The 26,437-nt window shown below is 43.9% G+C and overlaps 1 protein-coding gene across 7 annotated transcripts; it reads left to right on the top strand.

Moving 5' to 3' along the window:
- The first annotated feature begins 599 nt into the window (after positions 1 to 599).
- Positions 600 to 25,870, top strand: C27H6orf89 (chromosome 27 C6orf89 homolog). 7 transcript variants are annotated; one of them, XM_072028480.1, is made up of 10 exons: positions 657 to 735; positions 2,596 to 2,687; positions 3,295 to 3,507; positions 5,820 to 6,027; positions 7,315 to 7,480; positions 18,063 to 18,217; positions 18,558 to 18,697; positions 19,964 to 20,111; positions 20,762 to 20,885; positions 21,306 to 25,870. In XM_072028480.1, exons 4-10 carry the CDS (start codon positions 5,839 to 5,841, stop codon positions 21,389 to 21,391), a joined length of 1,008 nt encoding a protein of 335 aa, XP_071884581.1. In that variant the 5' UTR covers positions 657 to 735; positions 2,596 to 2,687; positions 3,295 to 3,507; positions 5,820 to 5,838; the 3' UTR covers positions 21,392 to 25,870. The 7 variants fall into 7 exon arrangements, with proteins under 7 accessions (XP_038024405.1, XP_038024404.2, XP_071884580.1 ...); XM_072028479.1 differs by lacking the exon at positions 2,596 to 2,687 and having other exon boundaries at positions 652 to 735; XM_072028483.1 differs by lacking the exon at positions 3,295 to 3,507 and having other exon boundaries at positions 656 to 735.
- Positions 25,871 to 26,437: the final 567 nt, after the last annotated feature.

The raw sequence follows: 26,437 nt of genomic DNA, 5'->3' as shown, positions 1-26,437 counted from the left end.
AGACTGCTCGGGGTTAGGTTGGGCATCAGTCAGCGGGTGGTGAGCAATTGCATTGTGCATCACTTGTTTCGTACACATTATCAGTAGTAGTACTGTTATCATCATTATTGTTATTATTATAATTATTATTTTCCTGTCTTAATAAACTGTCTTTATTTCAACTCACAGGCTTCACTTTCCCGCTTCTCTCCCCTGTCCCAGAGAGGGAGTGGGGAGGGTGAGCGAACGGCTGTGTGTTGTTTAGCTGCCGGCCAGGTTAAACCACCGCAGGGGGCAGGGTTTGAAGCAAGGATTAGAGATGCGTGGGGTTGGAGGAGGGTATCGGGAGTGCTGCGACATCAGGTGCAGGAACGCAAATAGGGTGATTGGGGTGCCCGGGAGAGGTTGTTGGCGGTGGCGTGTCTCGGGGCGCTGTGGACGCCGGTGGGTGCTGGGAGGGTCTTTGGGGGTTCTCAGGGCGCTGGGGGGACCTCAGGGTGGTTTTGGTGTCAAGTGGCTGCTGGGTGGGTGGTCTCAGGGGGAACTGGGCCCCGGTGGGTGGTGGGGACTGTCTCGAGGGTGCTCAGGACAGTCCCAGGCTCTGACTAGCGCTGGGCGCCCGGGGCAGCCGGAGATGCTCCCCGCGGCGGTGCTGGGCCGGGCCGGAAGCAGGAAGCAGCGGCGCGGCCCCTCGGCCCGCCCCCACCGCGGGCGGGAGGAGCCCGGAGCCGGGCGGCGGAGAGGGACGGCCGCCGGGTGAGGCAGGGGGCGGCAAGCGGGGTGGGCAGCGGGGTGCTGGGAGCTCTGGGGCGAGAGCCCAGCGCTGGGCGAGCGGGCCCTCAGCCCCCTCCGGTGGTCGTGGCCCGGGCAGGCCGGAGGGGGCTCCCCTGGGCCTGAGGCGCGAATGCGCCCCACCCCCGCCTCCGCGCTTCGGCTCCCGGCTGCGGGGATTGGGGTGATTTCTGCTTCTGTTTGTTTATTTGTTAAAACCTGGACGGAGGTTCTTAGAAATAAATAAGGGCGATACCGTGTTAACGTAGCGGTGGGATGCAGGCTCCTTCCCGGAGAGGGCGGGGAACTTACAGGCCAGGGCTCGCCGCCGCCCCCTCCCCTTCTCCCCTGTACAGGGGGCAGCAGAAATGGTGTTAAAGCAGGTTAAAATTTTTCTCGTATATTGCTATTTCGGGTTTACCAGATGGCAATGAAAACTGCTGTTCCCATTTAAAGACTTCTCTAATAGCATTTCTTTCTAAATATTTGTCTTTTTAAAGCCTCAGTCCAAACGCTCCAGTGTACGTCATGGAGGCAGAGCATATTCTCTGCAAAGCCCTGTATAGAGTTTGCTGCTCGGACTGGGTGCCTGAATGGAAACCTTTCAGGACAAGATCTGCTGCTAATTCTGTTTGTGGATTGGCCAGCAGAGAGGGGCTGCTTATTCCTCTTGGGTTGGTGGAGTTCATAAAAAATAGCACTAACCATATGGGTTCTCTAGTTTAAAACGCCTGCCTCTGAGAGGTTGCTGTGTGGAAGGACTCATTGTGTAACAGCTAAGTGGATACAGTAGTCTCTTATTATTATTTTGTTAGTCTTATTGTGCTGATGGGAAGGAATATAATGTATTATTATTTATAAAGCTATCTGTTCTCAAAGCAGTGTCTTAGGATAATGCCTTATTTCTTAGCTGAAAACATGGATTACTGTTGAATTTGTCAACAAACTATACAGGGTTTTTAAATGACCGCCTGTGACTTGCAGGCATTGTCCTCAAACATACTTGCTCAGAGCTGAATACAAATGTAGAGGTGGGGAGAACTAAAATGTGTCTCAGCGTTTTAGTATAGTAGGATGCCTATGCTATTTGGAAAGGGGGAAACTGTCATGTCTGACAGCATTTCTGTAGGGATAATTGTTTTAAGTGGCTCAGGAGAGATTCTGCACACAGAGGAAGCTCACTGAATCTGTTGGAATTCAGCATGGGAGAGCTTCACATGCAAAAAAAGCTTTGGCACATGGGAGTAAAAGAGGAAGCTAGGTAACCTTTCAGACCATTTAGCATACCAATTGTAGTGTCAAGGCAACCACTGTAATTCTAAAAGCTGGAAAAAAAAGAAGGATTTAATATCATGCAGATGTGCTGGCTCTTGCTTCTTTTATGAATTGGGGTATTACATAAATGAAAGAGTTAGTAAAGCAATGAATTGTTTTTATAGAACCAAATGCATGCCAGGTGCTTTACAGACCAGAAGAAAAGGTCCCTGCCTTGGAGAGCTTACGTTCCATAATAAGATGTTGATCAAACCTGCCTTGGAGTAGTTTTGCCAGCCCATGAAGCTGCTCGGGTAGTAAGATCTGGGACAAATATTTGCCTAGAATGCTAGGAAAGGTGGCAGAACAGGACCAGGAACTAATTAACCTGGCAGTGTAGTGCAACATGTTCTTCTTGCATGCTTGGTGTTTGATTTAAAATGTCAATTTGACTCTTTTGTTGTTTCTAGGGCTGAAATCAGATATAATGCAATTTATTTTAACTAATAAATTAATGTAACATCTGACATTAACTACTTGAGCTGGATGCCTAGGCAGTTGCTGACTAAACAAATATGGGTTGTTTTTCAGCCAGGTAATTTTCCTGATTCACCATGTGACCACATAGATGTGCAAAGAGCAGAACATGGACTTGATCTTGGGAGAGAGAAGTAGTTGCTGAAGTTAGTAGTAATACTGATTTTTTTTTCTTCACCGCTCCTCCCCCAAAACTACACCTTACTATTGAAGAAAATCATTAGAAATGTCATTGCTTGAGTTCTGACTTCTAGAAACCCAGGGTTTAGGAGGAGAACTGTCAGCCAGTTCTTGAAAGGCAAAGCAGATTTCAAGTTTGGTTGCCAACAAGATGATCTTACTTCATGGTGTTATATATGGAGTGGTAATTCGTGTCCAGAAAATGGTTGACATTAATAAAAAAGGATGAGATTTGGGAATGTGGCCATGGGGGTTGGAAAACCCCGTGGTTGAGATAACATTAGACTCTTAACGATGAGGCCATCAGGAATATAAAAGAGTTTAGAGGGAACAAAGAAGGGTGATTCAGGAGACTCCATGCAGTCTCCGTTTTCTTGTTCTCCAGCTGGTCTCTTGTTCTCCAGCCATTAAGGCATGGATGTTTCTGGGTGTTTGCTGTTGTTGTTGCATTCAAAGTTGTTTGACCAATGAAAAGGTGTTTTGAAAAGAACTGCTGTGGGGAGAAGGGTATAAGAGGGGAGCCTGCCCTCAAGATAAAAAAGGCAACATGATTAAGTTACGTCTTCAATAAAGAAGCAGGAAAAAGAAGTGAAGAGGAACAGGCTGGCAGAATGGAGACCAGGATGGGAACAGGCACTTTGATTGCCTCATGAAGATAGGTTCGGCCAAACTCAGCAAACCGCTCAGAGAAGCTCGTACAGAAAGTCGCTGGAAATAGGCACACCGGAGCTGGAGAGAACCTCAAGCTGAGAGAAGCGGACCCGTGCACATAACTGCCTCTCGCTGGTAAGCAGTTGCACATTATGGGGAATCATACATCCTTAGGAACAAAGGCTGTCCTGGTAACCTTACAGCTTGTTCTCCTTATTAACAATCAGACAGTTTATGAGCCTGAAATATGGAACCAAACTGAGGTCAAGTTGTGGGACTCTGCAACTAAAAGCAACGAGGTTGCAGTGGGATTGCTCGGCACCTGGCGAGCAGTCTCTGAGGCCTTAAAGAGCCCTGTGGGACCACAGTCAGACACGTGTGGTTTCCCAGATAGTGAGTGAGCTGCGGGCTCCTTTACTGATCCAACTGCTACGCCATGGGCACCTCTGCTGCTACAGCCATCGCAGGCCTTTGCTGTTATGCCCCCTGCTGACCTGGACGTGCCTTTTGACCCAGACCCTATTGGCCTTGAAAAGGAGATGGATCTGCTTTTCTTTGATCCGGGAAGAATGGGATACATAAGGCCTGAAGACCGAGTTGCTTGACAACTTAAAGCAAGACATATTGTATAAAGGGAATGGAAAATGGAGACTTGTATGTAATCAAGAAAAGGAGTGGAAAATGGAGACTGTTGAGTCGTGAAACTTGGAGGATTGTTTGTTACCTTTTCTGATCGTACATATGTATAGGCATAGTTGCGTTTAGTATGTAAAGCGATGCTCTGTATGTTTAGAATGTTTGATGTTTGTTTGTGCGTGTCGGTGGAGTGTAGACTCCCTGCACACCCAGCACTGTTTCCTTGCCTTTTATACCTTTTAGAAATATTTGTTTTATAAATATTACAAAATTCATAATGAGTTGAGACCTCATTTATAACAATGGTATATACATACGTACATTTATGGCTGATTTGTCCCGTGTCTGCAGCCAGGATGGGTTACAGCAAAGCCAATCTAAGTTTAAATAACATATTGCTCAGTGCTTGTCAGCTTGTTCTCAAGTGAGCAAAATGGACCTGTGTTTTTAAAATGCAGAAAGTACTGTGAGGCACATGCAGAGAAAACCTGTGTGAAGTTAGGTGATTATTGCAGTACAGCAACAGACTTAGCAGGGCAAGGTGTTGCACTGGGTGAAGCAGCACACTGGATTTGTGAGCTGTTACTGATGTCAAGGTAGTACATAAAGCAAAAGGGGGTTGGGGGCCTGATTTCCATTTTCAGCTGTGAGCTGGGTATATTGGTCAAGCTCCTTGAGTTTCTCTGTGATGGTTCTCAGCCTGTGCTTTCAGGGCAATGCATTGCTAAACTGTGACTCCAGGAGAAGTGTTGGTTTGATCTAGGTTCGAGTCTTCCCATCTCAGAAACTAGAGGCAAAGCAAGACCTCAAAGATACTCTTATTACATCAGCAGTGTTTTGTCAAGGCTAAATGTCTGGAACAATGGGATTCTCACACTACCTGCTATTTCCTTGTTCTGCTATTTCTTTGTATCTTTTCTTCAGCCCTATCTGCTGCTCTTGATATTGTAAGGCTCATCCTTTGTGGCAGGCAGGAGGAGTGGTAGCAGAACCACTTTTTTTGTGTTTTAATGTTGATTGCTCATAGGTGTGTTCTTACAGGCTTCCCTGTTGAAATTTCACGATGGAAAGTAATTTGCTATCAAATGCCATTTTGTCTCTGTCCTGAGTTCACAATGCAGTTCTTACTGCAGTTTTAGTTACATTGCATTTAAGAATGACCTGAAGGCAACCTTTCAGAAGAATGCAAGAGTTTTCTTTTTGCCTGCAGACTGTGCTGCTATCTTGTAACTGTTACTCAATAATCAGTTGGCCTGGACATTAGGTTGCAAAAATTTAAACAAATTGTAAACTGTTGAACTTTGCCCTGCACATGCTGCTCATTTCCCTGTTCTGTACTTAGTTGCTGACAGGGGATTTAATGAAAAGAAATCTACGTTAAAATAAGTGACTACAGTTACAGTGCAGGAGAGCTTTGCTTGGCTACTGTGTGTGGTGATCAACTTTCTGTTGCTGGCATTCGTCCTTGGTGAACAACACTTTATGGGACAGATTCGTTTGGAACAGATGAATAAATGAACTTTCAGTGATTTCTGGGAAGTTTTTTTCATTTACATAATGTGAATCTTTACTGTTTTTTTCCTGTTTTCAGGAAAATTTACATATTCTTTTGTTCCTTTGGAGGTACTGGACTACCAGAGATTATTAAGATTGCAGCTAATGTTGTGTCTTTGTCAGTGAATGGGCTTGCTCCAGAGAAACCTTCCTTCTTGTCTAGACATTCTGGTGTTCCTGAGATCTCTCTTCGCATGCTGGTGTTGAACTGGATGACTGGGTTATGTTTTCTGTTAATGTATCGAATCTTTCCATAGGGATTTTTCATTGGAGGCCATGGAGCTTTCAGCCACTGACCTCAGCATCTATGACAAGCTATCAGAGACAATTGATCTAGTGAGACAGACTGGCCACCAGTGTGGGATGTCAGAAAAAGCTATTGAGAAATTCATCAAGCAGCTCTTGGAAAGAAATGAACCCCAAAGGGGACCTCCACGCTACCCTATCTTAGTGGCTGTCTACAAGGTAAGGTGTCTTATGCATGTACAGGCTATTTGAGGATCTGAATTTCTCCTTTGGCACCTGAGCCTTTTGTTTCCCATTGTGTTTTCCTGATTAATTTTTCAGAGTCCTTTATTCAAAAAACTGTTAAGTGTAGCTTCCTTCCTTCTTTCCTTCCTTCCAGAATTTGATCTGAAAAAAGAAGACAGATGACCAAGATTTGGAATTGCTTATATGAATTGAAAGTTGAATATGTCAATGCCCCCCTTTCCTTAAATTATTGAAGAACAAAGCCTTTGGATTTTTATTTTTTTTTCAGGCATTGATTCCAAGTGTCAGCACACATAGTGGAAAGGAAGGAGATTCTTAAAGTTCAGGGTTGACTAATGAAAACATCCATATTCTGTTTCTGACCCTGTCATGAGCTTCTGCCTATCTTTATTCTCCTTCTAGTCAATAAAATGAATCAACTGCCATGGTGCTTGATGACAGAAAAATGTTTTGAGGACCATAGTTAGAAGATGTTGTAAAAAGTGTTACAAAGTGGGTGAAAGGATTCCATTCTCTTAGGTAGCTTGGAGATATTACAAGTATGTAAAGCTTCCTATTGACATAATATTCCATAGTGTTTTAGTGTTGTCTTTGAAAAATCATCACAATAGTTTCTATTTAGAAAAAAATCCATCCCTTCTGTCTTCCCTCTATCATACACAAGATGTAAAAATGAGTCAGGAGAACAAGAAACCGGAATTTTGAACTTTCAACTTTTGTTCTTGTTTTTGCTGTTGATTCTTTCTGACTTTGGCCGGGTGGGGGGGAATGCATAATGTCATCTCCTTAAGGCTTATTTGAGGTTCTGTTACGAGGGAGGGAGCTGGCACCAGCGCTGCCAAAGTGTTTCAAGGCTTGGCGGATGTTTACAAAAGGCTTTGTAAACTTTGTGTAAGAGGCATGGTGGAAGTGCAAGCTTTTATTTGGTTAGGTGGGAGGAATCAAAACCATCTGTAGATCATTCTTGCTCTGGTGCTGGATTATTCACGGTGCTAAAATGAATGAATGAAGTTGCATGGGTCTGATTTGAAGGCTGCTTTACTTCATCTTTGGAACTGCCCTAACAGTGAAACTGGGTGACAACTCCCTGTGTATGTAAATAGAATTGCAGTTGAATGAGGAGCCACAGTGAAAAATTTGAGTGTTCATCTTACAGTGCACAGCCACAGTCCTTTGATAACAGCCAGAAGGTGTGTCATGTTCTGAAAACGCATCAGGTCACTGCAATATAATTAATTACATGGCTGTTTTCTCTCACAGGGCCTGCTCATGCTGGGATTGGTTTTGCTAACTGTTTACTTCGTGATCCAGCCATACAGCCTGCTGCCACCTGAAGCTCCGCTCTCCAGAGCCCATTCCTGGGGCTCCCTCATTGGTCACCTCCGACTGCTGTCTCTGCCTATTGCTAAGAAGTACATGCTCGAGAGTAAGGAAATGATTTTTCTGCTGTAACATAACCCTAGAAAGAAATACCAAGTTAAATACCAGCCATGCGAATCACTTGAGTGTCTCCTTAGACACCAAATAGCAAATGCGGTATTGACATGGCACCATGGTTTTCTCTTCCCCTACCACTGTACTTAAAAACAGCATCCTGAATTCTAGCTAGGGTACATTCCCTTCTATTCACTGGTGCTGAGGCATATTTTCTCTTAAATTCATCATTTTCTTCTTGCACTCTTTTCCTTGCTTTTAACACGTTTTTATCTTCCACAAGGGTTCTCCTTTCTCTAAAAATCTTTGCAGTTCTGGGAACTGTAGTGTGATAGCTATGCTGGATAAATGTCAACTTTCTTTCTGAGTAAGCATGCAAAAACAGTTTGTCTTCATATTTGTGAGCAGCATGTAGAAACCTCAGCGCGTGACCTAGGTTTAAGGAAAAGTGTTTTTTACCAAGTGGCATACTGGTAAAGAACTGTGGGCTTGCGAGCCTACAGTGCTTATAGCAGTTAAAGTAATGTTAAGCGTAATGTGTGTAAGGAAGCTAGATAATTTCGTAATGAGATGGTCCCATCATGGAAAAGGAACATGACAGATATTACTAGTCTGGCATAATAGAAACAGAAAGTATGAACGTTTCTCATTCTCAGTTAATCATTTCAATTGACTTAAGCTGGCAAGTGGTATAAGCATGGGCTCTGCCTCTCTGATAAAATACAAAGACTGTGAATTATTTTGAGCAGGGATGTGGCACAAAGTTGATGGTCTGTTGGCTCACTGTAAAAACAAACTCTCGTGTCCATGCTCTTGGGTGGCTTATATTTAACTTCCGCAGCTCATTGTGTTGTGGGATTCTGTTATAGTTCTGACCTACCTGCTGTAGCTAAAAAGGGTTCCCTGAAATGCCAGCACCATTCTGCATTTTCTGCGTCTCTCTCTCTCTCTTCTGCTGATGTGTGATTTCTGTTGATTTGAGTTTGCATGGCTTGGTCAGGGTATCCCCCATTGTTCATTTCCTTATTCATTAGAATCTCTCACAGGGAAGAAAAAACAAAGGTGAAGAGATGGCTCTTATAACCACTTGACATGAGTTGACATGGCTCGGGTAACTTTGATCTAGCCTCAGAGAAAGAAACTGAGTTAGAGTCTGACTATTTGAATGACAGAGTATAGCACCCAGGCTGAACCTCATCTGGATTCCTGTGGAGATCCCTCATGTCCTGGCTTCTTAGAGGGCAGCTGTGGCTACCAGGCCTTTCCTAGTGCTGGCCCAGCAGTGCTTGTGTCACACTGCTCTCTGCTGGATGGAGTGTGGTAAAATCATTAATGAGGGATAGACAAAGGGAATGGCATGGGGCTGGGCTGGGTGGTCTCCATCTCTCTCTCACTACTTCCTTTTGCACAATGTAATGTTTTTCCCTTTCTTTTGGCCTTACGGTCTCTTGAAGGGAGGGGGTAATGCTACCGTTTGTTATCCTGTTCATTGACAAGAATGTGAGGATAGGAGGTCTTGTAAGCAGGTCTAGCATTTTTCATTTGCAAATAAGACACCATGCAGAGTCTGCACAGCAGAAGAAAAACACTAGCCAAGGGACTCAACATACTTACTCATCTTCCGTTCTTGTGTATATACCTGCTGGATTAATTTTTTGAGGGGGCTGAGGATGAAACTTGAAGTTTCCTGGGCTCAGACACCAGTTCAAATCCAGCCTGGGCTATTTGTGTTGAACACCACCTGTTTGCAGTTTGGAGACTATATTGGTCCACCAGCAATGCTGGCAGAATTCCCCTGTCCACATTGCTTTGATGAAGCCTGGCCACAGGGTGTATGGGTGGCTTGTTTTACTTCCTCTGGAGCAGGCAGGGGCAGCCTGCCTGTGTGGGGCTGCAGTCTGGGGTTATGCTGTACCTCCTGGGCCTGTTCTGGAAGCGTAGATTTTGGGCAAGTCTACAGGATTGCAGGTTGGAGCATCTTCCATGGCTAGATGTGGCCTGAGCAGTCAGGTTTATGGGGCAGGTTTGGATGCCTAGTTTCTCCAAGTGACAGAGCCCCAAACTAGGGTGGTGGAGGGGCTTTGAGAGAAGCAGGGATACAGGATGCTGCTCTTCTCTCCCTCCAATTCGGCGTGGCCTGCTTTCCTCCTAACCCTTATTCTAGTCCCTTGTACCCCAGGAACTGTGCTGTGGATGAGAAAGGCTGCCTGTCTGCCTTTGGATGTGGGAGGACCTTTGAGCTGTTACAACAAAGACAAGGTGAAGAGCAGTGCACACAAAGCTGCGACTATTGCATTAGGTTTGTAGGATTAGGTCCAAAGTAAATTTCCTCTTTGCCTGTCTTTCTGTTCTGTTGCTTTCTTGCTTTCTCCTCTGTATGAATTCACATATTAAAAGTAATGTTACCAGTCTTTGTGTCTTCAAAGGTGACTCTTAGATTCTTGGGTTTGGCGCCTGTGCTTCTTTTTAAGCTGTTTTCCCAGGGCTGGGAACCAAGGTCCCTTTGGATGGGGAAAAGTTCTACGGAAATGTGGTTTGCATTTGTTCTTCCTGTGCTTGTGTTTACGCAGAGCTTGTGAAAACCTCAGTGCTGGGTCATGCTGCTTGCTCTGGGAAGGATGAACGCCTCTCATCATGTGGGCATGTTTCTTTTAGCTGGATAACTTGGCACTTCATGTTGTACAGCTCCCCATGAAGGTTGCAGATTTGCAGACCTCTGGGCTCAGTCTGTTGCATGCAACACAGATAATTTTGGTTGGGCCTGTGGGTTAGCACAAAACTTCCTAGGAGAGAAAGTAGAGCCTGTATAATCTGGATTCATTTCTATTTTCCTAATAGGCTGGGATGGACAAGTCACTCCCTCTGTGTTTCTGTTCTATGCCTGCAAAATAAGGCTACGAGTATTTCCATCTCCCCTGCAAATGTTAGGAGGAAAGATAATGAGAGTGGAGCTCTTGGAGCATATATTAATATGAGGCAAATGAAAAGGGATTTTCTTTCTTTAACAGAAGTTTTAAAATCATAATGGGGAACATTCTACATATTTATTAGTGGTTCTTCCTTTTGTGACAGTATGACATCTTTATAGCTTTGTTGATATCTAAATGTTAATTTTGATGTCACGTTGGTAACTGTTCCCTGCCAACCACACAGAGCATTGATGAGGATTTATGTTTCTCTTGCATTAACTCATATGTCTGCCTATGATAAGTACAGTAAGTCCTTGCAGCTCAAAAACCTCCACAATGCATGTTGGTCAATGACGAATGAACTGGCTCTCATCCAACAACTTGACAATTCATATGCTGATAATAACCCCTGTAATAACCTGAAGGAAAATCCAGTTTGCTTCAATAATGAGGCCCAAACTTTACCAAATACACAGCTCAAAATCAACTGGGTCAGTAGCTGCTCAGCACCCCAAAAATCATATGCAAGCACACACACCTATAAAAGTGATCCTGTATAAGTTACCCCCAGTTCAGAGAAGAGTTGTGTTAAAAGCTCCCTTCTGTATAGACCAGAATGGCTAAAAAACATTTTATTGTTTTTTATACAGAACCTATTTTAGAGAAATGAATCCTGTTGGAGGAGTTGTGTTTAAGCAAGACCTTGTAAATGGCATGTCACTGTCACATCCTGGGGCCTGTGATGTGCCTCTGGGAGCTATTTGTGGGGATGGGTCACAGCAGTCTGGGTTACTGGAGCTGTTCAGCTGGGAGAAGACTGCAGCCTCTGCCTCTTGTCTGGCCACCTTCAATTTAGCTTGAGGCTTGCCTTGGCGCCTGGCCAGGCTCTGGCTTCTTTTTGCAGTTAACCTTTTGCAGGCAGCCTGTGATGGGCCAGCTGCTGCCAGATTTCTTTCTGTTTCCCTGAAATATGTTTATCCTTGGCTCAGCTCTGTGCAGAAAGGGAGCATCCAGTGTGCCTTTTTTTTTCACCTGAGGGGGTACATTCTGCTTCCTGAGCTCCCTGTGGGCTAAGCATCTTAGTATTCAGACTGTTTTTCCTAGCAGGTTTTGCAGCCCATGCTGCATCTGACCTGCTGGTTTCACTGATGTACGAGCCCAAGGAACATGGATCTTCTCTGAATTAAAGGTTTGAACAAGAAAGCTGCTTGGGGCATAACTCAAGGTCTGATTTCCAACTTCTTGCTCATTTTAGTGGTCTAATCACTAACTGACCTTTTTTCCTGCCTCCAGCATAGCCTTCCCCTCTTGCTTACAATGGATATTGTTTTTTTTCCTAAGCCTAATGCATTTTGGCCTATTCAAGCTGTTTTGCTATTCTGTTTTTACATACTCTCATGTTCCTACTTCAGGGGCTTGACCATTTTGAGGTGTGACATGGGTTGCAGACAGGGCTCCCTCCCATCCCTATGCAGCTACTAATTTATCTGATTTGTGCGTATGTGTAAACAACCCTTAATAATGTAACCTGAGACTGGCCAACAGACACCTGTGTCGGCTCATTCAAAGGGGGGAAAAAAAAGGCTGATATTGCAGTGTAGGTTGGTGCCAAACAGTTTTCAAATACTGCTTTACTTTGGTCTTCATTCAGCCAGTGGACTGTTTACTGTTAGCAAATCCAAATAAACTAGCTTAAAATAATTGTGGTAATCCAGAACTTTAAAAAACTCTTCGTTTTATATTTGGATGTCCCCAGAAATCTCGTTTACTCATTTGCAGAGCAAGTGAATTCTCATTTTGGTTTGCTTCCCTGGAGTGATTGTGCCGTATGTGACCTCTTGCAGAGGCAGAGCTCTGCAGAGTAACAGAGCTCTGGTTTGCACTAGTGATATGGGCATGTCAGACCTCTTGCAGACTCAAGTCACTGTCAGGCAAGTGGAAGAATCTGAGAGGGATTTGCTTCAAATGCATGCTGTTCCTCCAAGCCACATTGCTCATCTAGACACTGCCAGAGCAGCACAGGCTGCCTTCTAAGGCATGTAACCAGAGGTGCAGGTGAACTTTGGAGGATTTTCTGACAGCTTAATGCCTACCTTCAGTTATGCAGATTTGTCCTGGAAGTAACGCTCTTTTGTCCCAGTGGTCTGAGAGTTTCTCTTGGGCTAGGCTGAACAGACTTGATTTCACAATGTCTTGTTGGATCAAGGTCATTTTTGTGCTTTGCTAGAGATTGACTAATCATCCTTTGGTTGTTTGACCAGCCGTTACCCATTAGTGAAATGAGTGAGAAGTTACATGAGCTGTTGACTTTTTACCCAGAACAAAAATAAGTGTTTATTGATGGGCTTACTTGTAGCTGTTATTTTGTTGCTAGCTTTTCCTACAAATGCTCTGAAACCAAATGGGAGGTACTTCTACTGGTATAAATGCGTTAAGAAAAATCAGAGCTACAGACATGTTCAATATGAAAAAGAGGTGAGGATCTTGTGCGGAACAGAAGCTCTGCATGGTGTATTATTAAAAACCCACTGTGCTGCCTTCCTTAATCAGAACTTCCACACTGTAATTAATAAGCACTTCTGACTGTTGCTTTCTGACTTACTCAGGAACCTGTTGGTTTAGCCTGAATTTGTCTTGACATGTAATCATGAATTGATATCTTTGAATAATCATGAATTTGTAATCATGAATTGATGGCTTTGAGTTTTTAAAACAGTTTTATCTTTACATAAAGTCCGGGAAAGGAGGCACAACGATAAGTTTATAGTATATCTGCTACAATGGTATAGCTCAGCAGCATGCAAACTATTTACTTGAGAAGTGTAGTGTCTGTAAGTCTGCAGTGGTCCCAAAGCAACAAGAGGCTAGTCGTATCTCAGGAGCAAGGATGACCTGGCCTGCAATATTCTTTGGCTGTCAAAGCAATAACAGTACATTATGAGCTGCAACTTCACTTTAAGGTTAAGGGCTAGACCTTGCAAATCCATGTCCTAAAAATAATAGAAAGCAGCATGGTAAAATCCAGCATCTGGAAGCTAGATATATTCAAATGGAGGAAGAGCTGCAGCTTTTCTGTGGTGGTAGTAATTGGAAATCAGAGCACTGAGGATCTCATGGGCCCTACATCACTTGGAATTTTACAAGTGGGACCGAGTGTCTTTTAAAAAGCTCTGCCCTGTGTCAGCTGTAAGAACTAGCTTGTGATTGGGCCTTAGCTACAGAAATGAATGGAGGAGTTATCTTACTGGCTGTCGGGTGCGTATCCGTAAAGGGCCAAAGTATGGTCAAAGCAGAGGGTAGATTGAGGTCTTAACCTCTTCCTTTCTAAGGGTCTTTTCAGATCCACATTGAAAATCCCTTGATTTTGACAAATGTGAGGAAACATGGCAAATGTGGAGATCAGCATCTTCTCATTGTTGCATCTAGCACATAGGAATAAGACTGTGGTTGAAGTGCAGCATCATCAATGAGGCAGTGGGCCAGGCCCAGGTGAGTCCACCCCCATCCTGAGCCTACCTTTCAGTTCTCCAATGTTAGTCATGCTTTTTCTGAACCCTTAGGCTTGCCTGCTCACCCACCCTGCTTACAGGTATAGTTCTTGATGGTATGTTGAACCCTGTGAGGGGTGGTCCGAATTAGTTGTGGTTAATGGAATACTTGCAGCCAAATAGTACGGTCAAGCCATACAGTAGACCTACAATAAAGGATAGAGAAATGTCTTGTGACTGTTCAGTGTATAGACAGGTGTATAGTCTTTTCTTGAGAGTCCTGAATTAATTCCAGGCTTGTTAAAATTGTTCATATATTCCTGGAACTGGTTTCTAGCAAATTACGTTGCAGGACTAGGGAAGAGTGTCAGGCTCAGAAAGATGAATTGAGGATTTGGAACCAACCTTTGCAGGTTGTGGAGCTGCTTAGTGCATTAGACAGTCCTCTGGGAAGCTTTCTTTTGTAGGTGATGGTGGCAGAAGATCTAGGGTGGCTGCAAATTCTTGGGAGAGGCCCCCATCCCCTGGAACAGATTTTCCTGTGCAAATTTAGCTGTCACCTGCCTAGTAGAGAATTCTTCAGCCTTGCAGTCCTGAGTGCTGTGAAGCAAACCAGCTTGTTGGAGAGCCAGCAAGCTGCTTCTGCACCTGCAATTCTGCAATTTTGTTTCCAGCACTTTGTTGGGGTCAGGAAGAGCCATTGACTTCCTGTGTCATGCTGGAGCAAAAGGTTTCCCTGCTAGATGGCTTCACTCTGAACTTGTTGCACTGCCATCAGACTGATACTTACCCCTCTATATGGTCTGTTAAGAGACCTGGCCCTTCTCCTGGTCTCACATCAATGTGGGCAAGTTTCTGTAAGTTTTACTGCTTCACTGCAGTGGGTAAAAGCAGGGCTGGGTCTTCTCAGTAAACTCTTAGCCTCCCATCTGACTGTACACGCCTAGCATCTCTGGGGCTGTGTGCACACACCCCTCTGTAGGTCTGAGGACAGCCAAGAAGCTTGGGAGATCCTCTGTGAAAATGGCCAAATAGGGTGGGGTGCTCATTTTAAACTAATTGTAAATTGAAAATTATTTCCCTACACAATGGAAAGTACAGCTATAAACTCCTGCCAGCATTACTCAGAGATGCATTTTAAGGAAAGCTGTCATCTCTTCGTTTGTGCTACGTTAGAAGCTGGAAGTCCTCAGCCCTGGTTCTGCTAGGAGCTATCCAAACACAAGGGAGAAGACATATTTTGTTCTGTAGAGCTAATTAAGTATAAAAGGAAGCGTTAAGTGAGTGTGATCAACAGAGAACAAGTTCTGTGTAACGAAGTGAAGCCTGCTCCTCAAAGAGGGGTGAGAAAGCACAGGCGTGTAGGAGAGGTTCATTGGGTCTGGCCCACACTTCCGTCACGTAATGAATAGTTGTATGTGTCAGTACTACAGCTGCTTTCCTGCAGTCAAACTCCACAGGGATAATTGCACACGCCCAACAATTTAACATTTGAATGTGAGTGGATAGAGCCATCGTGTGACAGTTGCACGTGATGGTTGCATTGAGATGAAGAGTACATCTTTCTTTTCAATATCCAAGCAAGCTATGCATGCGCACAGTGTGCATGACTTAAACCAAAATAATCCTCAGGGTGTCTGGGCAGGGTGGTAATGTAAAAGGAATGCAGTGAGTGTAATCAAAAGAGAAAATAAGCATCCTTGGTAAAACTCCTGCTCTGGTCCCCAGTGTGCAGTTGCATGCCCTCTGCTCTTTGTGCAGTCTCACCTCCCTCCATCCCTGGGAAGTGCAGGCCCTTCTCGCTGCCTGTACTTGTCATGCCAGTCACATACATGCTAGTGCACAGACTAACACCCTCAACAATAAATCTAAAAGATCAATTACAAAAATAAAATAAAAAAAATCCCACAGTCTCACTTGTGGCGTTTGAAATGTGTCTCAACTGTGCTCTGCCTGGGTTATTCATAGGGAAAAGAAATAACCTCCTGAATCAAGTAATTGAGAATGCAAATATACCAGCCTAGCTCAAAAGAGAAATCAATCTCTATACCGTCAAAGCTGATTAGTATCCAGTTATGGGATACTGTCCTGAGCCCAGAGAGAAAATTTAGGGACAACTGGGCTTAACAATGTAGGATGAACTTTCTAAATTTTGCACAGAAAGAAATTATAGTAATGTTGCTCTCTGTATCATGACAGACCATAAGATATTTTTTCTTGTTCTCTTCATGGTGACTGCCCCTCCTCTGGAGAGATCTTTCAGCCTTTTGTTTCCCATTGCTGACCAGCAGTTTTTCATGAGTTGAGTTTTTTTTGTTGTAAAATTGAAGTTTTCTACAGCCTGTGGAACAAAGATTTTCTTTTTTCTCTTGTGAACAGGGAGGGAAAATGCATTGGAGCAGTTTCTCATGGGAGTGGGACTTCTGCTTGCGATAGGGATTTTCTACTTTGTTTTGCCTTTTTACCCCTTTCCTCAAAAACAGGGATGCTTTTTCCAGAAAGACTAGGAATTATGTCCTGATCCCTTTCAGTCCATATACCAGCAATAGGTGTGGCATTTGTGAGTTGATTGGGATCTGTTTTGCTTTTTTCCTCTGAATATATCCAATCTGCTCTTTGTTGTTATGTCCTGATGAACCTAAAACCCTCTATAATGTTACTATTTGTACGTTGCAGATGTCAGAGGGGAAAAATTAAGCAAATGCTTTTCTGTTAAGTGGTGTTCATCGGTTATGACCCATGAGCAGCAGGAGCGTCAGTGTGGCTGGAAACCATGACCATAGTAACACAAAGGCTGCATGCCTGAAGAGCTGCTGTGTATAATGGTTTCCCAACTATTTTTCATACAGGCATCACTGTCTCTTCTCTCTCTTCTTTCCCATTCACCCCATTTCCCAAATGGGTGGCCTGCACAAATGCCCAGGAGACCCGAGCTGTTTTGACATTTGCTGGCTCTGGACAGGACAGATGAGTCTGTTATGAGGGTAGATTTATGGATGTTTCATGTGAGGTGTGGCCAGGGCCTTGGGTTCCTAACCCACCCTGACAGATCAGGTGTTTGGTTGGGTTTGTTGCCACTGCCCAAGTTAAACATCTTCCCATAGGATTAAAGCTGTTACTTCCACTAAATCAGAGCCAAGTCCTTTTAGTCTGGTGGCTGCAGGTGCCTTAACATAGAAATACATGGGATATTCAGGATTGTCTTCTCTTGTCCTGTTTGTTCAGTGCAGGAACAAGTCAATTCTGTTACTGTTTGCTTACTCTTCTGTGCTGGGAGAGCTGCAAGTTGGAGGAGGGAGGTAGGATATAGGCATCAAATAATAGTTTCATGTGAAAAATTATATTTTTGAAGTAGTAGATATATGCAATGTTCACTGTAGTCCTGTTTAGCTGATGGTGGTGTAACAATGATTTCTGGAACTTAAAACGGATATAGATGTGGTTCAGGAGGAAGGTGGAGGGACTGTGTATCAAGTTAATAAGCTACATATATTGCAAAGTTTTTCCTCATGTTGGGACTTTTCTCCTCAGTTTATCTTCAAGTCAATGCAAGAGATGAAGGAATAATATATCATCACCACATCTTGGTGAAAACCCACATTTCCCAGCATCCTCTGCATATCGGGGACTGGGCAAACTTTGCCCAGGACAGAGTCTTTGTAAGTTAATGCTGGTAGAAAAGCAGGGTTTCAGGAATGTCTTAGCAGGGCTCATGGCATCAGTACTAACCACATTAGAGTTACTATTTTCAACTTGGAGATACTTTTTTTTCTTAAAGTAATTTTGTCTTCTGGATGCCTCACTTGTAAATGCTCTTTGGATTGCACTATTGCTTGTGGAGTTGTTTCAACTTCATTGCGCTGTATATGGTGGTTGCCTTCCTCATGTTGATAGCGAAAGGGTAACTTGGCCTGTATGCCTTATATATACAGAGAAGTGGAGTTAATAGACAGCTCTCCCATTTCTCCAAACCATGAGCCAATTCTCCAACATCTTCAAACTGTGCTGGAAATGTTCCCTACCCCAGTGAAGCTTGCTTTTTTGAGTAACTTGCATCCATTGGAAGCTATAAGTAATCTCAGTGTTTCATGTTAGGGATAATGAATTTATGTTTGAGTCTGTCTCCTTTCCATTTTGTTTTTGGTTTATTAAACACATTTCTCTTATTTCCTTTAAGAATGCCAGGACTGGTGGACAGCAGGTTGTAGACAAAACACTTCTACGCTGCCTGCATGTTGCACAGCATGTTCTTCTGTGAAAAGCCTTCAGATTGTGACAGACTTTGGAGAACTATCAGAAGAACTCCAGAGGTCTCAGCCTTTTCTAATCAAGGTAATGTCTTGATTCATAAGGCTGGATGCTTAGTCCAAGCTCTTGAATAGCACCAGCTGAAGAACGCTGCCATGTATTTTCAACCACAAACTCAAATTGTTTATACAGGTGGAACATATATCTAAGAATACATTTAGCCCCATTTAAAAAATATTGGGGGTGGAAAGCTCTCTGCAACCTTAGCAAGTTGTTCCTCTGAGTAATTATCATTGTGGTTGAAAATTTAGCAATCTATGGCTGTTACTCTTGGATGTTCTTCAGTGGGATGGAAATGAGAGAGGGGAGAAACTCCAGGTGCACAACTTTTTTTTTGTTTTGTTGTTGTTCTGTGTTGTTTAAGACAGGACAGCATCTCTCTTATGAAGAACTAAAGCACTTTCAGTCCCAGCATCCAGAACTGGCAGAGGTTGTAATAGAAGAAAATTCATCTGAACTGTGGAGCTGCCTCCCGAGACAGAGCTTCCCATTTTTCTTTCCCTGGTGAGTCAAAGATAAAGGATGTGATGGATGTATATATCCTGTCTTCAGGGGTACCCACGCTTTGCCTCTGTGTGTTAGCAGGAGCTTGTAAGTTGCACTTTTACTGGAGTGAAGAGGAAAAGGTGTGGGTTATAGGTGCTGTCCACCTGCTGACACTGACTGGATCCAAGCAGAATACTTGTGCACTAAAAATGGAATGTTACGCATTGGGACTTCATGTGTTGCTCCCCTTTCAAGACAAAAATATCCTAGTGACTGCTCAGTCCTATTCTTTAGGCCGTATATTAATCATCTGGGCTGTGGTCTGTGGCAACCGGTTTACGTTTCTAGTAACCTCTGGAAAATTTTCCACCCTTAATATCAACTGAGAAAAGGTACCATGACTTTTGCAAAACACTGAGAAGTACCAGAACACTAATGGATCCTGTAATTTGTATTTGGTCTCATTCAGGAAAAACAGCCTGGCCTAATCCTGGACCTCTGTTAACTGTGGTACAGCTTTTAGAGTGACTACAAGACATTTGAACAATTCAGAACTCTCTAAGGTTGTGAAGCAACCCTGTATGTTAGCAAAGTCTTTTCATGTGGATAAGAAGTAACATGGGAAGGTGCCACAGTGGAGCAGACTGCTCCTTTGCTCATACGAACGTGCCAGGTAGTGTCCTGTTTGGTTTGTGCAGACAGACTTGGAGTATAACAGTATTAATCATGTCAAGCCACTTTACAGAACAGTAAAAATAACAGACCCAACCCTGCCTTTTCCAGCTGTATTGCCCGGCCTAGAGAATATGCTTAGACATGCCACCTCCACCATCACCCCCACTACCTTGCCATGTGGTCTCAGTTATGGTTGCATACAATGCCACCTCTCTGCATTTTTGTAATTATTGGCTCTGATTGACAATTTGGATCATTTTGAGGGAAGGAGAGGAGGAAAATTCTTAGGTATCTAAGGCAATGTGTTTGTTCCTTGTTTATATGGGCCTGCAGCAGGTACTAAAAGGATATGAAGGAGCGCAGGTTCATCAGCTGAAAAGTCCAATCTTGCTCTTAGGAGTGATGTTTGTGCTCTTTTAGCTTCTCTAGTCTCTGCCTCAGTTTCCCCTCCAAAAAGGGGGAGTGTATCAGCCTCCATGTTTATCAAGCATTGATCTTAGTGAACAATTTTGATCTTGGATGTAGACTTAAATATAAGCATTGTCATAATGTGATCTTTCTCTAATACGGGTTGTTTTATTTATATATTTACATGTTTTATTTATACAGGTTGGATTTTTTATTTTTTAGGAGCAAATCTGTAGACAGAACTCAGATTCTGCAGGAATTTTTCCCCACTTCCTCTTCATTGTCTTTCCACAAGACAGTGTCCCTAGAGACTTGCTTCCTCATACGCCATCCAGATTTGGGGAATAAGGTGAGAAATTCATCCCTATCACATTATTTCCCTGTCTGTGAGTTGTCATCCATAAGCTTCACACATTTAGGGGTTTTGCAGGACATTTTCAGTGGATGCAGAGTTGTAGCGGTTCTTTCCATCCCTGTGTAATATGGCATCTCAGAGTTGCTGTACCATTCAGGAGGAGGAAGGAGGTGTGTTGTGTATAGCTTTGTGCTGCTAGTACACTGTGTCCATCTCCCTTGGCAATTAGAAATACCCATGGGATGTCCCAGCTCCACTCAAATTTATGTCCTGGCCTTGCACTATAGTGGTGAAGGGATGGACTTTGTATGTGCAATGGGGCACAATTCATTTGAGAAGTGCTTTTTTGGAGCAATTCCTGGCAATAAGTTTCATCTATTCTGAGATACCTGCCATGGAGGCACATCACTGAAATGGGTTCTTCTAGCCTGATCTCCTCCTTTGTTTTCATGTGAGGTTTTGTGGGTGTGGAGGGCCTGCATTGTCTTGGAGAGTTTTGCCGTGATCTATTGGTAGTTGGGGGGAGCAGCAAACCTGTGATTTGTGCTGTCTTGCCTTGTTTCAGGGCAGTGATTGTCTCTTGATTAGACAGACCCAAGAAAAGGGTCTGTCAAGGCTTCTGAAATATTCTGCTCTCATCCTAGAGCTACAGCTTGCATGGCCTCTTTGCTGTTGGAAGCGGACAGCTCACTCTGACTGTTGTACCTCTGGACAAGTGCAGAGAACACTGTGAGATGTTCAAGGTGGAGCTGGAAGCTGGAGATTTGGGTGAGTATCTGCACTGTGGTATGCAGGGTCTGTGAGATCCGTTAAAGCCAGGAGACTTCTTCCAGCTGGATCTGTCATAACTGACACCTGAGAAGGTGATGTGTGCCATTACCACCTCTGAACTCGTGTGCCTTCAGTGTTCGCAGCAAGATATGAATGTGATTATTCTGAATGTGGGAATTCATGGCCTGGAACACAAACAACTGGATACTGTGAGATGCTGAATGGGTAGTTGGGGTTACTCAGAGATGCCTAACACTGGGCAGCTGGGGTTAAGCAAGACTGTGCTCTGTGAGGTGTTACAAACCCAGTGTGGCACAGAGGGCAGGCTCTTCACAAAGAGTGTCTGCATACCCCCACCACTTTGTGGGAAATGTGAGCAATGATTAGGCATTGATTCATCTAATGTGTCTTCCAAAGGTTATGCCAGCACAGATTACTGGATGATGAGCTTCATGGCCAAAGGGACAGAGCCGGCGGTTGTTTGTTATGGAGCTGCTAGCTAAGGACAGTGGGTGGGAAAACAACTACTTCCAGGACAAGAAGATTTTCAGCTGTGAAGCCAAGGCAACATCTTGAAAGCGATAGACCTGGGGCAACTGTGGCAGGCAGCTTTGCCACCTTGCATGTTTACAGTGTTAAAAAATGACTGTTTTCCTGATCCTTTGCCCTTCCTCAGATGTATTTTGGGAGAAGCTCAAGCTATTCATGACCTTCCCTGTCCCCTCAGGTAAGCCTTGGGCTGGCAGCAAAGGCGTTTTCCAGGAGCAACAGAGGGATGTCTCAGGATGAGATTCACCTTTGTGGATTATGGCACTTCTGAATCTTTGTGGGAGGAGGTTAGGAGTGGAGGGGTCTGTGTGACATTTCTGTATACGTTCCTCCTGGGGAGGAAGCCTGAAGCCTGTGTTGGCAGGCCAGCTCTATAAAGGGAATTGATATGTCCCACATCTGCTCCATCTCTCCATCACGCTCATGGCTGTGTGCCTCAACAGTGTGCCCTGCAAAGCCAACCTGAGCTCTGTGCTTCAGGGCTGACATGAGCCTCCCAACCTAGTGGCAGGGACACTCACCCACAGCATTGTTCTTGTACCAAATTAATCTGTTCAGGGCTCTTTGTGTCTTGTGATCGCTCTTCTACTGTTCTCTATCAGCAAATTGTAATTGAGTCAAATAGTAACTGTGCTTTTTTCCGCCCCCACTTCCTTTCCTATAAAAACACCGATGCAAGTTTTGGTGGTCATGGTGCTAGGAGTGCAGTAGTTCTGGATGGAGGTGGAGCTGGGTGCAAAGAAGCTTTTTATAAGTTCATGTTGTGATTGTGCACCTAAGATACTGGGGTTGCATGACTGTTTTCATATATATTCTGTTAGGAGAAGTACTGCCTGTGTTCCTGACTTGGGGTACCTGCAGGAGCACCAGAACATCTCCTTGTCACTGTCTTTTTTGTACCAACTTCTTCCAGATCTGATACATTGTCTTCAGAATGAATTTTGATTTTTTCCTAAGTTCCTTCCAAGCTGCCTTTGCATGCTTCCTGTTGCTTGAGCACTGCATTATCCAGTATCCTGAGAGACTTGGTTTCAGTGTTTGCGGACTGTGGATGCTGCAGTCCCTTCCAAGTTTGATCCTTTGGGTCTGTTCCTGCTGTTGAAGATCATTTACAGATGTGTAAAGCTGAACTCATAGGCCAGGGCTGGGGTTCAGGACATACTCTCACACTTGTTACTATGAAATTGGAATGGGTTTTGTTTGAAAGCAAGCTAACTCTGTTCTTAGAAGCAAGAACCTTTTTCTCTGTAAATAGTTTAGGTACACTTAAAATGACCAATTGGAAAAATGTCTACCCAGCCTTTGCTTTTGAGCAAAAGCAGGTGAATGGGAGCAAACGTCTTACTAATCATATTAAGGACTGACAAAAGCTGCCAAATTGGATGACCATGTCTGGCTCCTTAAGAAAGATAAGGCAGAGGACAGTCCAGATCACTCCAAAGAGTTTAGCCTGGGAGAGTTTAGTCTGCATTACAAATATTTCTATGCGTAACACTTGTTTTTTTCCTGTAAGCTAATGAGAGCAACCTCAGCACCTGTGTCAGTGTGTTTGGTCCTTGACACTGAACTGACATACATCAGATATAGTAGAACTAAAGAGGGAGAGACTGAGTCAGAACAGAAGACGACATTTAATTTGTAGCAAAGCTGTCAAAGGGAACTGAATTAATAAGAGTTATGTTAGTATTGTTAATGCTTGGAGTGTGTTTTGGACTTGTGACACTACATACAGTCCTGTACATGCCAAGACACACACACCACCCCTCTCGCTCTTCTTAAAGCCTGGGTCTTAGTTAATGGAAATTTGGGAATTCAGTGATGGCAGAATCATCAGAGGGCCCACATTAGTGACTGTTGCTATTTGCACTTTGGCACTTCTCAAGTCAAAGACTGACAAGGTTACTTCACCTCTTACTGTTTTTTTACCTTATCCATTTCGTTGGGTTGGAGTTGTATACGGGAAGAACCTGCTTGGACCTTTTGTTGCAGAGATTGCAGGTGATTTGGTGATGCTGTTACTTCTAAGTGTCCTTGAATGAAACTTGTAAAAGAGCTGCAGAGACAATTCTCAAGTATCTGTGAAATGCCTACTTTTTGGGAGTCATACTTAAGTCATTGTGGCTGTCTGGCTCCTTTGAGAAATAGCAGAGAAAATGGATCTATTTACAGCTGCTGTTTAGGTTGAGGGTAGGAGGGGCGCTAGAGCAAAATTGTGCCTGATTAGCAAAGGTGCTTTTAGATATTGCTTCTCCCCTCCTCAGTGTGTTACAGCTGGTTGGACTGATGATGGTGAATCTGGACTGTCAGCTTTTGAAGTGCACTTTATGGTGTCTTCATAAGTTTCCAAATCTGTGTCTAGGTGATATATTGCATATGTCCAAACCTTACTCCCTTTGGAGTTTACATCATTTGTTTTTAAACTTCCAGTATATTTTCTCTTCTTCTTCCAAGGACTGTAAGGAATTGGCTGCTACACTGAAACAGGACGGCAATTATTTGCTGATAAAGAGCTGATTTTGGCCATAGCTGCTGTCAAGCGTGGAGCCTCAATCTATAGTGCAGCATCTTGAGTAGCTCCTGTAATCAACTGCCAGAAAGGTTATGCTAATGCCTTCTGCATTGTGACATGGGTAAGGAAAAAAAAGGAGGTTTTGGCATCTTGGTCAAGTGGCCATCTTCCTCATCAGCGGCTTCAGCTTCACACAACCTTACCAAAGTCTGTGGCCTCCCTAGGGAATTCGGCAATTCCTAATGAGCTGCTCAGTCTGGAGTAGAACTGGAGTAGAATGTGTCCATTTTCTCAGCTATCGAGACATTGTAGCAACGAACATGATCTGGATGAGTCACAGAGGGTGTGTCTCCCAACACAGTCTCCCTTGCCACTAGCTTCACTTTGGTACTTGTATATCCAAGTGTGTGTGCTGTTTTGCATAATACTCCCCTTTACTGGCCAGCTCAGAGGAGTGCCCGGTAAATATGTGCATCCTCATTTTAAAAATCTATTCAAATGCTTCAGAGCGCTTTACGTCTAAGCTGGGAGAGGGATGTCTGCACACCTGAAATCCCACAGACTGCAAAGGTGCTCTGAAATCACACTAGTGAGGCCCTGAAACTGGTGCTACCGAAGAACCTAGTGGGCGGAGATGTGTAGGGGTCATTCTTCTGCTTGTCAAGATAGAGAGATGGGCTGCCACCCTGGACTGTGCCACATCTGGACTGTGTTTTAAAGATAGTTTCCAAAAGCAGGGGTCATTGACCTTTGCTCTCACTCAGCCCTGAACTCAGGGTAATTGAAAGGAGGAGAAAGGAGTACTGTTTTCTTCAGTAACAGGAAATCAGTATCCCCTGTGGGGGGCAAGCTGCCAGTTTCTGTTGATTCCTTTCTGTCTTTCTTCCTCTCCCCATTGGCATTGTGCACACACATTCCTCTGGGGCAGCTCTGCAGATCCCAGCCCCAAACTCCCTTTGCAATGTTCTGGAGAGCTTTCTACGGTCAAGTTTCCTGTGTATCCTGGGCCGTTAACTTCTCCTGCTAGTCTTCTTGTTGTAATAGTCTGTCAGGGAAGCTGGTTTTACTGCAAGGAACAGGGCTGGATAAAAGCACCTCCCTTCTCTTCTGGCTTGGCCTCCCTGACTTTCCAGCAGCAAGCCTTGCACGCCTTTCTCAGCAGTCCTGCTCACAGCATGGGAACTCCCTTAGTGAGATGAGATGGAGAGTGGTAAAGCACGTTCCTCGAGGTGTGAATGCCAGCATCTCAGCAACGTGATGCTCCTGCTCGCACCAGTAATGCTGCTCTGGAGAGTGAAGTCTACAGGATCTGTCCAATCCTGGGCTCAGTGGTCCAGGTTCTCTGGCTCCCACTTGGTTCCCTTGGGAGCCACAGAGCTGAGCACTTTCTGGGGCCAGATCATTTTGGTGGGCCTTGCAGTGGGTGTGCAGAGAACTTCTACTTCTGGGAAACCTTTCTCCTCTTCCTAAACTTTATATGTAGAGTTATATATTCTTGTCTTCAGGAAACTACTTCTCATAAAGGATATATTTAATGTCCTGCTGAGTTAAACAAGGGAGATGCTGGTCTTCCCCTTTCCTTTGAAGATTCAAACAAATGACAGGTGATTTATTTTTAGAATTCTCTCTCTCTGTGGGGAGAGGAGTCATGTTATAAAGGCTCAGGGGTGCTGGGAAGTAAAGCTATATATGCGTAAAGACTGTTTCAATGCTGTACACTATAAATTCAGTGGTGGATAAAAAATAAAAAGAATGTAAATATGCAATTAATGCAGAATTTTATGGATTGTTGTAATTTAATATATTGCAAACTTTGTAAATACTTGGGAAAAGCCTGTAAAGTGTGTAAATAAATGAGATTTGTATGTAGAGAAGAAGAATAAAAAGTTTTTACTTTTTGCAATTAAATGGAAGTGTTAATGAACCTTTTCCCTCTTCTGATTTTTGTCATGTTGCGTGTCAGCTATTGAGGGGTTATTTAACCTCTTTTAGGGCACTTTGTGGAAATGTCATTTTAACTTTAAAGTTGGAATAATTTTGTTTGGAAAATGTCAAAAGAAGTGCTTTAAAAACAGTTTGCCAGTTTTAACCTGATTCCCTAAGCAAAGGTTATGCAACAGCTATGTCTGTCCTTCTAACTAACAGCCTTTGTCACTCCTTCACAATTCAGCATATTTCAGCCAAACCTTGACAGAGAGTTAGAAGATGATAGTCTCTTCCAGATCTGATAAAAGCAGGCAAGTAGAAGAGAAAGATCCCACTTCTATCAGGATAATGTGCTAGCTTTGTTAGACACCCAAGAAGCCATGCTGAAGACCCTCAGAATGTGAATCAGTAGGAAACCCGGCTTCATTTCTTCTGCAGTGCCTTTCTGGAGTCCACCAGTGTTGAGCTGAGCCCTTTACAACCCATCAGGTAACAGCACATTGCTCCTGTCTTGTGCTGAGGCTGTTGGCTCCCAGGGCTGCAGTGGACTGGCTGTTCTTTGAGT

Source organism: Anas platyrhynchos, chromosome 27, assembly GCF_047663525.1.
Source record: "Anas platyrhynchos isolate ZD024472 breed Pekin duck chromosome 27, IASCAAS_PekinDuck_T2T, whole genome shotgun sequence".
Taxonomy (NCBI): domain Eukaryota; kingdom Metazoa; phylum Chordata; class Aves; order Anseriformes; family Anatidae; genus Anas; species Anas platyrhynchos.
Note: the sequence above shows the minus strand (reverse complement) of the source record. Positions and strands in the feature narration are given on the sequence as shown.